At 36.8% G+C, this 14,988-nt stretch overlaps 1 protein-coding gene across 2 annotated transcripts in view; it reads left to right on the top strand.

The window, feature by feature from the left end:
• Window positions 1–14,988, top strand: part of TMTC3 (transmembrane O-mannosyltransferase targeting cadherins 3) — a 65,022-nt gene that overhangs the window by 41,392 nt on the left and 8,642 nt on the right. For both annotated transcript variants that reach the window (XM_081081471.1, XM_081081470.1), the window contains 4 exons: window positions 1,519–1,667; window positions 3,537–3,657; window positions 7,071–7,182; window positions 14,419–14,522. In XM_081081471.1, the coding sequence (XP_080937597.1) occupies window positions 1,519–1,667; window positions 3,537–3,657; window positions 7,071–7,182; window positions 14,419–14,522 (486 nt within the window). The remainder of the gene's footprint in view (window positions 1–1,518; window positions 1,668–3,536; window positions 3,658–7,070; window positions 7,183–14,418; window positions 14,523–14,988) is intronic.

The raw sequence follows: 14,988 nt of genomic DNA, 5'->3' as shown, positions 1-14,988 counted from the left end.
TTTTTCACATTTCTAAAAGATGGTAACTACCTAGTGGATTCTAGATTCATAGAATGGTTCATTCATACTTATAATGAATGCCTTAGAGCAGCGGTTCTCAACCTGTGGGTCGCAACTCCTTTGGTGGTTGAACGACCCTTTCACAGGGGTGGCCTAAGACTGCATATCAGATATTTACATTATGATTCCTAACAGTAGCAACATTACAGTTATGAAGTAGCAACAAAAATAATTTTATGGTTGGGTCACAACATGAGGAACTGTATTTAAAGGGCCAGAAGGTTGAGAACCACTGCCTTAGAGTATTTGGTCACAATTCTCTCTCAGAAAATAGCTGAAGGGCCTGAATAAAGTGAAAGAGAAGAAGCCTACTACTAGGTCTGAAAAATTTCCATCATTTAGAATTGCAGAGGACAATAAACCTAAATAGTAGCTAGACCAAATAAATGGACAGAAGAGTAGGAAAGTTTCAAGAAAGACAGAATGCCAAACACTAACAGTGCTGTCAGGTAGAAAAGTTGGAGTTGACCTCTTTTAGGTGTGTTAGTTACTTTAGTGAAATTTATTTCTGTGGAGTGATTTGATTAGGAGATGAGGAAGTGAAGATTGCTAGTGTAGATAATCTGTTGGGGTCATTTAACTTAACCAAATATTTCAGAGGATAAAACAAGCTTGGAATTATTGCCTGCCTAAGTAAGAAAAGACTGCCAGTCAGACAGTGGCTTCAAGCATAGTATTTCTTCAAAGTCTTAGGAAAAAAAGACTAAAAGACTATTGTTTTAAAGGGAGGCAGTTTTATTCTTAAACATACACTAAGCTTATGTTACATGTATGTGACTCATCAGAATATAATGCAAAGTAATGCTGAGGTATTAAAGTGACAGTCTGCTGTCTTGTCTGAAACACACCTTATTAATTTCCAAGATGATATGGTTACTTATAATCTAAAATAATAAAAGCCTAAGCAACCATCGCAACCAAATGGACGACCGAACAGGCTGTGTGGGGCAACTAGGCCGGCAGGGGGGTTAGTGAGGGACAACAAAATGACGGAACAAGCAGGCTGCGTGGGGCAACCAGGACACGGCAGGGGGGTTAGTGAGGGCCGACCAGCAACTGAGCAGCAGGCTGCATGGGGTGGCCAGGCCAGCAGGGGGCAGTTAGGGGCGATCAGGCAGGCAGGCAGGCAGGTGAGCAGTTAGGAGCCAGTGGTCCCGCATTGTGAGAGGGATGTCCAACTGCCGGTCCTGAGGACATAAACCGGCAGTTGGACATCACCCGAGGGGTCCTGGATTGGAAAGGGAGCAGGCTGGGCTGAGGGGGAACTCCACCTCCCACCCCTCCCGCACAAATTTTGTGCACCTGGCCTCTAGTAGTAACATAAAAACTGGCTTTTAAAAATAGTTCTTCTTTTTTGACCACCAGTACATTTCTAAATTAAATGACAAAATATTTGGATTTGACTCTTGAGTGTTCATATATGTTTAATTTAATAAAATATCTTCTTTTTCTTTGTAGGCGCTTTGTTTAATGGCATTACCATTTATTCCTGCATCGAACCTTTTTTTTCCAGTTGGATTTGTTGTTGCTGAACGAGTATTATATGTTCCTAGCATGGGATTCTGTATTTTGGTAGCCCATGGATGGCACAAAATATCAAACAAAAGGTGAATTTAAATATTTATTTCATGCGACTAACTATAAAATCAAATGTGATACATTTAAATAAGTTTATTTTAATTCAGTTTTATAAGTCATACTTTTATACATTTCTATTTTTCATCTTGATAGTCTCATTTTTGTGTAATTCAAGTTAGGAAAGCTCCATAGCACCTACTGCATCTTATGTTCTCCATATTGATATAATTTTATTTTGCAGGCTGAGACATAAACTTTGAGTCAGACCCAAATGAAAACAAGGATATTATTGAAACTAAAGTTAAAAATGACCATTGCCACTTTATATGCAATGAACTAAAATATAATCTTCTTACTTAAGTGAGTCATATATAAAATGTACAGTTATATATACAAAGTAGGTTTACGATTGTTCACATGGAAAATAATATAACAATAAATAATACTGGAATAAACTCTGTTTTGTGTACTCACAAGTGTGAGTACTATAATTTCATGCTGTCATTACTATCTTCATAACCACCATGTCGTAATTGCCTTAAACTAACAGTTAAGGAACAGAATAGTTAGCTGTATGTATACAAGAAATGAGCACTGTCTCTTCTTTCTCACTTCCAGTCACCGTTTAGCACATAGAATTCTGACTTCTCTCTGTATCATATACTAACACAGATAATAAATTGCCTCCTGGTAGCTAAATTTGGTCAGTGCTTGTATTTAAAATTTATTTCCCAGGCATCTGTAAAAAGTCTTTCTCTCTTGATTCTTTTTTATATCTTTTTATTTCTGCTCTCTCTTTTCTCTGATTTCTTCTTCCTCTGCCTGCTCTTTAAATATTATTTCTCGGAGTTTTACCGTAGCCATTTTTTTCACACTGCATATTTTCCCTGGATGATCTCTTCTGTGTCTACAATTTTCATTACTATCTACCAAACCTTCTCCCTTAGCTTTGACCCATATATCCTATTATAATCAATATCAATTTTTTAGTGCCTACCATGTATCAGATGCCCTGATAGACTGTTTGGATTTATTTTCTCATTTCATTCTTGATACTCCTTAATTCTGTTTTGCACATATTTAAAATTAAAGATCATACAGGTTACCTGTATTATGCAGGATCACACAGCTAGTAAATAGCAGAGTCTTCAAATGTACATCTGACTTTTTCCTATTCCATGTTCTTTCTGATGCATGCACTCATATTCTGGTTAAGTGTGTCTATCAAAATGAAATAAATTGAACTGTGTTACCAGGGCAAAAACACAGAGTTAAAGAACATTAGTACTAAATGAGATCATAGGGATTATTGAAGTATAATCATCTTTTTTATAGAGGAATTGAGTCCCAAATAATTAGCCTAAAGTATATAAGTAATGTGCATCTATTTTACAAAGAGTTAAGTTTACTATGGCTTTTAATAAATAGTTCTAGTTTTAAAATGTAAAATTATTCCAAGAATGTCATGATAACCTATGGTATATTAATTGTAAGCAGAAATGTTTTTAAATGTAGCCAGTGATAAGGTTCACCCTTTTTAAATGCAAGTAAGAATATTCATGTTGTAGGTAATGGTACAAAGGACTCTAAATATAAAAATTCATAATTAAAAGCTGGTTTCATCAACTTTTAATTAAATCTAAACAATGCTTTAGAAATAGAGGTAAATATTAGAGTATTTAATGTAATTGAAGAGTGAAGTGGAAGGTAGTGTTCAGCTATTTAAGTTTTTGGCGTTGGTCCCTCTGAAGTAGGATGATTATTAGAACAATCTCTATTCTTAGAATAAATTCAGACATGACATTGGGGATATTTAACATATTTCTTCTGTTCTAAAAGATAAAATGCTTTGGGTGATAAGAATTTTTCTTGTTTTTTTCTTTTATTCTCTTAAACAGTGTATTTAAAAAGTTATCCTGGTTTTGTCTGTCTTTGGTGGTATTCACTCATGCCTTAAAAACAATCCACAGAAATTGGGATTGGGAGTCTGAATATACATTGTTTATGTCAGCCTTGAAGGTAAAGTATTATCCAAGAATGACAGGAAAGTATGTCATCAATTACTTCTTATAGCCATGTCTAAGATGCTTTACTTTTGCTTTTAATTAGACATTTAACTATCAATATTAATTACTTCACTAAAAAAAATATAGTTTGTTCTTTATATAATGCTCAAGGCCAGGTGCACAAAAATTTGTGCACTCGGCGGGGAGGGGGGTCCCTCAGCCTGGCCTGTGCCCTCTCGCAGTTTGGGACCCCTCGGGAGATAACGACCTGCTGGCTTAGGCCTGTTCCCAGGTGGCAGAGGGCAGGCCCAATCCCTAGGTGCAGCCCCTGGTCGGGCTCAGAGCAGGGCTGATTGGGGAGTTGGGGCGCCGCCCCCTGTCATGCACAGAGCAGGGCGGATTGGGAGGTTGCGATACCACCCTCAGTCACGCTCAGGGTAAGGCCGATTGGGGGGTTGGGGCACCGCCCCCTGTCACGCACAGAGCAGGGTCGATCAGGGGGTTGGGGAGCTCCCCCCTGTCGCACACAGAGCAGGGCCCGTGGGGGGCGGTTGGGGCGCTGCCTTCTATCACCCACAGAGCAGGGCTGATCAGGGGGTTGGGGTGCCGCCACTGTCACATTCAGGGCAGGGCCGATGGGGAGGTTATGGCTCTACCCCATCACACACAGAGCAGGGCCCGTGGGGGGGGGGGGGGTGTGGGGGTTAGGGTGCCGCACCCTGTCACACACAAAGCCGCAGGGCAATAGGGGGTTGGGGAGCTCCCCGCTATCAGGCAGAGAGCAGGGCTGATCAAGGGGTTGGGGCGCCTTCCCCTGTCACGAACAGAGCAGGGCAGATAGGGAGGTTGTGGCCCCACCCCCTGTCACACACAGAGCCGCAGGGCGATCAGGGGGTTTGGGCGCTGCCCCCTGTCACGCTGATCCCGGTGCCAGGAGGCCTCGCGGCTCCGCTGATCCCGGTGCTGGGAGGCATATTACCCTTTTACTATATAGGATTGAGGCCTATTGCATGGGTGGGGGCCGGCTGGTTTGCCCTGAAGGGTGTCCTGGATCAGGGTTGGGGTCCCGCTTGGGTGCCTGGCCAGCCTGGGTGAGGGGCTGATGGCTGTTTGCAGCTGGTCATACCCATTTCAGGGTGAGGGTCCCCACTGGGGTGCCTGGCCAGTCTGGGTGAGGGGCTGAGGGCTGTTTTCAGGCTGGCAGGTGACTGAAGCTCCCAACCGCTCCTATTTTTCTTTTTCTTTTTTTTTTTATTCTGGGCCAGCTTTAGCTCTGAGGCTTGGCTCCAGCTCTGAGGCCTTGACTGCTGAAAGCAGCTATCTGGTTTGTTTGGGTTCTATAATAGAAACACTGTTTCTACTCCAGCTCTGAGATCCCGGCTGGCTGAAAGCAGGTTTCTGGAGTTTGTTTAGCTTCTATATTTGTAACAATGTTTCAAACTGCAAGCTCAGAGGCTGGCAGCGGCAGGCGGGGAACTTTGGCTTCCTCCGTCACTGAAGCAAGCAAGCCTCATGTTCACTTCAAGCTGCCTGGCTGCCGGCCGCCATCTTGGCTGGCAGTTAATTTGCATATCGCCCTGATTAGCCAATGGGAAGGGTAACGGAGGTACGGCTAATTACCATGTTTCTCTTTTATTAGATAGGATACCTTAACCAGTGCATTTAATAGTACTGACCTGTATGTCCACAACACATATGAATAATTCCTTAAACACTATACAGTCATTAGAAACTCAAATGAGACATGTTTAAATAAGAGTGCTGTGTTCATTGGTTCTTAAGGTACACATTTTTTAACCTTTTAATACCTGAAATTATAATAAATCTTATAGTGAAAGGTATCTTACAATTAATTTGTTACCTTGTTTCTTATAAAATTGATGCCGTCTTACATTCAATGAAATTAACATACATGACCAGAAAAATGGCAACCTACTATGTGGAAGATAACCAACCAATGGTTAAAACATCTGTAATACTTCTAACAATAAAGATAAATTTTTTAAAAATCCTATAGGAAGGATAGGAACTGGCAGAAAGGATTGATACAGCATTCCTATGGATGAACAGTATAAATAGGATAAGGCTTTTTTGGGGGGGGGGGGTTGTTGTTATTTTTCCCCCCTCTTAAGCTTTTATTACCTCGGCGGCTTTTGCCTTCTTTCGGATAAGGTCTTTTAAAAAATCATAAAATTTGTTTTCTATAAAAGTTACAAGCAAAAATTTTTTTTTTTAGGGGCTCCCTTGCCAATGCCTCTCTTCAAATCAGTAAATTCTTAACTTCCTTTTGGCTATTTTAGTACTCTCCATTGCCTAACTTTGTTGGATCACTGCCTCATTTCTTGATTTGACATCTATTTAAGGTCAAATGACTGCCCTCTTTACTGCTTAGTAACTCTACTGTCTCCCCTAGCTCAGAAATCTGCAAACAGATGAGACCTCATTTCCATTATTATTAATTCCCCTTTCAGATTACCAGTGGAGCCCCATGGTTTTCAGGAACTGTGCTTGTCCTTACTCACAGGACAATGCTCAAAACGACAGCCTCAATCACTGTAGCTAATACCTTGGCTAGCTAGATACCCTCCTCTGCCTGCAGTAACACCATGCCATCTGTTAACTCTGAAAGCACAGATCACTTAGAACTTTAGTCTTGGGGTTCCCTTTCAATAATAAACTACATAAGTAAGTCCAGCCTAAAAGTAAGTAATTAGTGCAATGTTTAAATGTATTCTCATAGTCAAATATCTCTTCTTCCAAAAGAATACAAGTAGAGTTTTCAGATAGCACTATGCTTTGATTAAATAAAATTTTTAGTAAAATTCTAATATATAAAATAGATGAACTTAAACTGCTGTGGTTTTAATATGTTGATGTTGAAAGGAGAGAGAGGGTAAATTGAGTGAAGAAGTGTTCATTGGCTTCTTCCTCATCTCCAGGGCATCTCAATGGAACACTGTATTCCAATAGTATACTAAATGAGTATCTTCGTTAATTGAAGTCATTATTTTTTTTTCTGGGAGAAAATCAAAATGATTTTTTTCCTGTTTGAGATATAATTGACATAAACTTTTTAAGATATATAACATGTATATATTATGAAATAATTAAAAGTTTAGTTAATACATATCATCGTACACATTTAGACATTTTTTTTCCTCTTGATGAAAACCTTTAAGATCTTCTCTCTTACCAATTTCCAAATATACATTACAGTATTGTTGGCTATAGTCTCCATGTTGCACATTACATCTCCCAAACTAACTTACCTTATAATTGGAAGTATGTACCTTTGGACCACCTTCACCCATTTGTGGACATCTCCATGGACCGCTCCATTTCTAATAGTATATCAAACAAATAGCTGTGTTAATTGGAGTCATATTTTAGTTGTAATTAATTTCTAACTGTATTTGTATGTTTAAGGTAAATAAAAATAATGCCAAATTATGGAATAATGTGGGTCATGCTCTGGAAAATGAAAAGAACTTTGAGAGAGCTTTGAAATACTTTCTACAGGCTACCCATGTTCAGCCAGGTAAGCATTATTAATAAAACGATTTGAATAGTTTGTTTTCTTTTTAAAAGCTCAGTTATGTTTGAGGAAAATAGAGTCGAGTTTATTTTCAATCTTTATTTCCCGTGATTTGAATACTACCAGTGTTTAATACTGGCTTATTTTGGATTTGATTAATTGTTAGAAATACGTAAAATATTTAAGGAATTTTTATTAAATTTATTAGGATGACATTGGTTAATAAAATTATATAGGTTTCAAGTGTATATTTCTATATCATCTGTATATTGCATTGTGTATTTACTACCCAAAGCCAAATCTCCTTCCGTCACCGAATATTTGACATCTTTTAATCATTATTACCTCCCCTCCTTTCCCTCTGGCAACCACTACACTGTTGTCTCTGTTAATGAGTGTTTGTTTGTCATGTTCATGTGTTGCTTTCAGTTTTGATTTTCTTTTACACATTGGACAGTAAGACAACACTAAGAAAAAGATGGTTTGTTGCTCTCAGTTTTATATCTCACATATAAGTGAATTCATATGACTCTTGGCTTTTTCTGTCTGACTTATTTTGCTTAGTATGATACACTCAAGATCCATTGATGTTGTCGCGAATGGCAAATGATTGAGTAGTATTCCACTGTGTATATGTACCATATCTTTATCCAGTCATTTACTGAGGGACACTTTGATTATTTCCATGTCTTGGCCATCATGAATAATGTTGCAGTGAACATAGGGGTGTATATAACTTTACAAATAAATGTTTTCACATTTTTCAGAAGATACCCAAAAAAGGGGTTGTTGGGTCATATAGTAGTTATAGTCTTAATTTCTTGAGGCACCTCCATCCTGTTTTTATAGTGTCTGTACCAATTTACATTCCTAGTGAATGAGGGTTCCTTTTCCCCCCACAACCTCTCCAACATAGGTATAGAAGGAAAGTACCACATAATAAAGGCCATATATGACAAACCCTAAACCATTATCATACTCAGTGGTGAGAAACAAAAGCTTTTCCTGCAAGATTAGGAACAAGACAAGGAAATTCATTCTTATCACTGTTATTCAGCATAGTACCATAAATCCAAGCAGAGCAATCAGGCAAGAGAAAGAAAAAGCATCCAAATTGGAAGAAATAAAATTGTCGCTTTTTGCATGCATGATTCTTTATATAGAAAACCCTAAAGACTCCACTAAAAAACTATTAGAAACAATAAACAAATACAGTAAGGCTGCAGGATACAAAATCAATGCACAAAAATCCATTGCATTCCTACCTATGAAATTTCAGAAAAGAAAAAAAAAATACAATTTATTTTGCAATTCCAACAAAAAGAATGAAATACCTCAGAACAAACCTAGCAAAGGGTGCGGAGGACCTATATACTGATAACTGGAAGACATTTAAAAACATTGAAGAAGACACCAAAAAATGGAATTTTTTAAAGACATAGTGGAGTTGTTGGTAGAGTAGTAGATGCAAAAGCCTGATAGAAGTGAGTTTAGGACAGTGATGGTGAACCTATGACATGCGTGTCAGAGGTGACACACGAACTCATTTTTTTGGTTGATTTTTTTTGTTAAATGGCATTTAAATATATAAAATATCAAAAATATAAGTCTTTTTCTTACTATGGTTGCAAATATCAAAAAAATTCTATATGTGACACAGCACCAGAGTTAAGTTAGGGTTTTTCAGAATGCTGAAACGCTGAGCTCAAAGGTTCGCCATCACTGGTTTAGGAGAATGGTGGGGAAATAATTGGAGATAGTTGGTAATGATGATAACTCTGAAACAGTGGTGCTGGGCATGGGGTCAAGAGACCATGGTAGGATGTTTGTTTGTTTTTGTTTTTCATTTTAAGGTGGGAGAGGCCGAGCATGTGTGCAGCTAAATCTATTGAAGCTGGGAAAAGTAATAATTCAAGGTGAGGGAATGAATTACAGGGTCAGTGTTCTTGAGTGCATGAGAAGAGATAAATAGGATCTGGTGTACAGATTGGGGACTTGATTCAGTTGTGGAACCAATAGTTAACCTTTGGTAACAGGGAAGACTGAGTATATGGACATGGATATGGGCAGGTGAATAGATGACATGCAGGAAGTTTCTAGAAGGTGCCCTTTGTTTGCTGCTGTTTTTTCAGTGAAATAAACCACCAGTAGAGAGTGAGGAAGGAGGGGGAAGTGTTGGCCATCTAAGAATAGGAAAAGGTGTGAAGCAGTTTTCTAGGTAGTACTTTACAAACTTTAATGGGCCTAAGAATCACTTGGAGATACTGTTTATGGTGCTTGTTCTGATAAATGAAGGTTTAGAGTAGAACCTGAAGTTCCTCATTTCTATTAAATTCACAGGTGATGCTTAGCCTGTGGATCACACTTTGAGAAACAAAGGTCTAAGAAAGTGTATAGACTAGGAAAATGTGGTTTAATTGCCAAGCAGCTCTAATACCCTATTTGGGTTAGGAATACTGAAATTAAAATTAAACCAGTTGACGTGGTTGTATGTTTGTTTCCTACTACTTTGCTGCTGTAGTGGTACAGGCATGGAGAATTTGGTTAGCTAGGGTTAGGATTTTGTCCTATGTATTATTAAACAAGAAAGGCACAAGATGATGATTATATTAATGGGGCACAGAATCTAAGATAGTTAAGAAAGGATGTGAGGGAGGGTGAAATAATGGAGGGTGATAGGTTTATAGGCCTGGAAAGTTTTAGTGTCTGAGTAGAATCCAGCTAGAGTATAAATATTTTTCAGTAGGAATACTGTTCGAGTGTGCAGAACTGTTTTTCAGGATATGTATCAAACCTGACCCACACACACAAAATACCGTAATTCCCATTCAGAATGATGACCAAAAAGTACCCCCATACACACATTTCTAAATGCTCTTGGAGGCATAGGGGGTGGCAGGAGGTGAAAATCATCGGGAGAAAAGACATCAAGGCCACGTAGTAGAAGATTTTGTCAACGTAAATTTTGAAATCACCAAGAATTTTTACAACCGTGATGATGGAGAGAATGACAAGGAGCCAGGATCCCTGACCCAAAGATCGGTGACTGCAACAAGGAGGATAGTAGACAGTTAGTGACCTGAAATTTAGAAATGATTGATTTTTTAAAAAGGAATAGGAATGGTCTGGGGTGGTAAGGCTCAAAGAGGACACCTACCATTCCTCCTGGCCATGAGCTGCACGGGATAGAACACAGGCACCGCTTGGAAGAGCCAGTGTCAAGTCCCCAAGGCAAAGCCAAATGTCAGTTAGAGAATGGTGAAGAGAAATTTGTAAAAGTATAACTGATGGTCTAGCTACCCAGTTGTATCTCCCCTGGCTCTCTATATAGTTTTGTTTTTCTTGAAACATAGGGTACATATCTCAGGTTTCCTCACCTCTGCTTCTTTGAGTCTAAATTCTTTGCTTCTCCCTTCTTTTTAGTCCACCTTGTATCACATCCTACCCATCTTTTACAACCCTTTTTACCTGGCTTCTTTTCTAAAAAAAAAACACAAAAAACAAAACCCTGTATTTTGTTAGAAGCAAATATTGCTCATTTTTAAAACTTTTTACAACTTCTGTCTTTACTGTGATATTTGTAATTTTCTATTTAGTACTATATAATATTTATTTCTGTTTATTTATGAAAAATATTTATCTATTTTAAACTGAGGAACTCCCCAGGGTCAGCATGAACATCTTACTCATCTTCATACCCTCTGCATCATCTAGCATGGTCTTATCCACAATCAGTGGTCACTAATTGTAATAGTTTTAATTTATTACTTCATAAAGTCTTTTAGAGTTTTTTGAGAAGCAGAGTTGTCTTTGATGTTAAATAAACAGGGGATATTGAGACTTAGAAGATGTTATTTAAGCCGCTTCAGCTTTATCTTTCTCATTTCTGAATCAGAACAGTTATTCTTTCTCATTGCATTGTTGTAAAGACTAAATTAAATGGTGTAAGTGGATGTTTATGTGCATGTTTAATTCTATTTAGTGAGTAGAGTGCATATTATAGCATGTTGCCAGGTATAGGCACTCAGTTTTAAAATAACTTTCTTTCATTGTCAGTTGTTATTTTGCTGATTTGGAGGTACTTGCTAAACCTCTCTCCTTTAGTATGATTTCCCAACCATACTCTCAAAATTATTGTTTCTAATAAGCCATGGACTAAGAAAACAGGTAAACCAGTGTATTGCAATTTATTATGAAAAAGTACACATACTTAGAAACATTGAATTTGTCATTCAGGGGCTTTTCAAATTAGTCTTTGTTTTCTAGCTATGCTCTTCTTAGATAGATTTGACAAATGAAATGACACATAGGGAGGAGAGTCAGAAGTCCTTTATTATCCCTGTTAGATATACTGATAGAGATTTATAATACTGGAGATAAGGGGGAATGGTCAAGGCTAGATATAAACCTTTGGAGTAACAAACATAAAGATGCTATTTAAGCCCTAGAACGGTATAGCATTGCATGGAGTAGGAATCTGTAACATTGTAAAGTTAACTTAAAAAAAAAAAATCAGTCTAAAGCAGTGGTTCTCAACCTTCTGGCCCTTTAAATACAGTTCCTCATGTTGTGACCCAACCATAAAATTATTTTTATTGCTACTGTAATGAATCGTAATGTAAATATCTGATATGCAGGATGGTCTTAGGCGACCCACAGGTTGAGAACCGCTGGTCTAAAGGCTTTTCTTTCTTAGCCAGAATGAGAATATAAACTATACAATAGACTTGGACCATGAGATATGCATATCATGTTAAATGAACAACTGTTTGCATTTTTTGTTTTGTTTTGCTGGTTACAAGTGTTTAAAAAAGATAAAAGTATTGCAAGGATAAAAGTTTTGCAGTTGGAATTACAGTTTCCATAAACACCATTACATGACAAGGATAGATATTTCTCAAGAACCACCAGAATTCTTCAAGGTTGTTTTTACTGTAAAATCAATAATTTTGTTTTTATCTAAGTCCAAATCTTTAAAATTGTTTATATTAGAAAAGAATCATGGACCTGTGATTCAACTTGAATGCCATCAAGATGGAAATAAATGACTTTTAAAGAGTTTTTAGGAGTTTCCATATGTTTATAATTTACCTTTATAAATGCATTGACAGACAAGTTTCGAATAGGAAATACTGGGAAGCAACACAGATGCCTCACCCTCAATACTCACCTTCATTGTTGGTGGCTGAGGAATCATTAGGCACTGAGCTGCCTGACACTTGCCATTCCTCCTTTACATTGAATTAAAGACAGACTGCTGCTGTTGGCCTGGATAGTGCACTCATAATAGCAAGATTGTTCTTTGAAATTTTATAGCTTTTTAGTCATTTAAATGTCACCAAATTTTACATCTTGCTTGCTTTTCTTACCTCCCCTCCGCCCCCCAAATTTAAATGTGTCTTACCAGTAATGCTATTTCTTCCTCTGCAATCCTAAAACTTTGTAACTTATGTCTGTCATTTTATTAGCTGTATTGGGCAATCCTTTTGATGCTAAAGGCTATCTAATTGCTATCATTTGTTCTTTGAGAAAGTGGGGCTGCTTACTCTAGTGTCTGAAATATTCATTGATGACAATATCTGCTCTCCATAATTCTGAGATCTGATTCTAGTGGGTAGCCATTTTCCTAGTTTTTCATCCAAATAGATAAGCTTTTTTTAAGACTGGTTAGAACTGATTTCAGTAACATTTTAAATACTTAGCTGACAATTACATTTTTATTTACACTATTTTTTTTCAGGTTTTACATATTCTTAGTTTTGCCTGACTACATTTCTGATCTCTATAGTAAATGGCGTAAGTTTATCTAATGTTTAAAAAAATTGAGCTACCTAGAAGCAAAGACTACCTATTTTATGTGCACTTGGTAATGCAGTGAATTTCAACCTTGGCTCTACATCAAAATTGCCTTTTAAACGTTTTAAAAACATTTCTGCAGATTCTATTCCTGAAGATTCTATTTGGATAGAGCTATGTGGGGCTAAGATAAAATTTTTAAAAGCAGGATTGGGAATGGTTGGCCTAAGCATTTTTTTTTACCCCCGCCTCCTGAGATCCCATAAGATTCAGTAATACGTCTAAAAACTAAAATCAACCTCCTTCCCAATCTTGTCCCCTAGTTCTCTAATCAAACCTGTACTGCACCTGACCATTTTGGTGTGGTGCACACAATTGCCAGCCTGAAACATAATGTAATAAGATCTTAGGACTGTTACTCTCCTCCTAGGGGAATGCCTAAGATATATATGCTTGGCCCCTATGTGTCCTGGGAGTTGCAGGCAGAGACCTATTCCACAATTGCAAAATCATCGGTGTCACAGGCAAGTAGTAATCACAATTTGAAACCTTGTCGTGTCTGTTAGAGATTCATGTTGGCTAAAATTTGTCTGATTTAAGATCTCCCTTCTTTCTGTCTTTTTTCCAGACCTTTGAAATATTTACTGGGAAATGTATCTTAAACTCTCATATCTTTTTTATTATATTTGCACGTTTTTCTACGCCTGAATAAATTTGCTGAGGATTCGATTTTCTGCGTCAGAAAATGAGACAAAATTTTCTGACATTCTGATATTTAAAACTTTCAAAAAGTTTTAAATAAATTGTATAGGAATTTATTATTTAAGAGAGATGGGCTGCTGCATATTAAGTAGTATTATATAATACTAACATTCCATTATACTTGCATTCCAACCACATTTCACAAACATTTTATAAAACAAAGTCACAAAGTGTTTTCATATCTCTTTGCCCCTATCCCACTATGGCATATTTGTTAGTTATAACACTGAAAATAATTCTAGAGATTATGATGATCCTTTTTACTTGTATATCCTTTTTTACTTTTAGAGTTAGTTGAGCCACACTTTTTGAGTAAATGCCAAAGCTCTGAGCTTAGGAAATGGAAGCAAGCCTTAGTATAGTATATTAAAATACAGTAAAGAAAAATGATGTACATTTCTTCATTGCCTCTTTTTCTTTCTTCTCATGTCTTAATGCATCAGCGGTACATTCAGATAGTTTTTTCATATTATATGTGTATTTTCTGTCTTTACAGTACTTTATTTAATAGTTTGCTACGTTGATCATAAATCATAACAAGTTGTATTAGAACTTTGAGGAGGAATGCCTGCATTTGCATTTTTTGCTATTGTTTTTGTTGCAAGAAACATGTCCTCTTAGTAGTTTACATTGAATTCTATTTCGCATATTTGTCAACAAATAATTTCTTTAAAATTTTAGATGATATTGGTGCCCACATGAATGTAGGAAGAACTTATAAAAATTTAAATAGAACCAAAGAAGCTGAAGAATCTTATATGATGGCCAAGTCACTGATGCCTCAAGTAAGTTATCATTTATTCCTGTTGTGTCATGTCTATTAAATATCCATATTGAATAAAATTATCTAGATGGAAAATCCTTATCTTTCCTTCAATTTATTGATATAAAAGTAAGGTGTCCAATGAACCATCTATTTAGTATAAGTATAATAAAGGAATAAACTTACTTTTCTAGCTCAATTTAAAAAAATTTTCATATAGTCTATAAAAACTAAATTCATAGTTAATGAATTTTTGATATTTTTTATTACAAGTTATCAGTGAGTTAAATTACTTTAGATGAAGAGAATTGTATGTATGTACATTAAGCACTAAATTTAGCATTAGTCCTACCAAAAAAAAATAAATGAATAAAACAAATGGATATGTCTCTGTTGCTATATTGTGTCCATTAGTTGTTACAATGATACAAGATTCTCTTCATATTTTGGAAAATCTGATCCTGCCCTTGACCTAACTATGCATCATC

The sequence above is a fragment of the Myotis nattereri genome (assembly GCF_964212035.1).
Source record: "Myotis nattereri genome assembly, chromosome: 2".
NCBI lineage: Eukaryota > Metazoa > Chordata > Mammalia > Chiroptera > Vespertilionidae > Myotis > Myotis nattereri.
The sequence above is the reverse complement of the archived record's forward strand: the minus strand, read 5'-3'. Positions and strand labels throughout refer to the sequence as shown.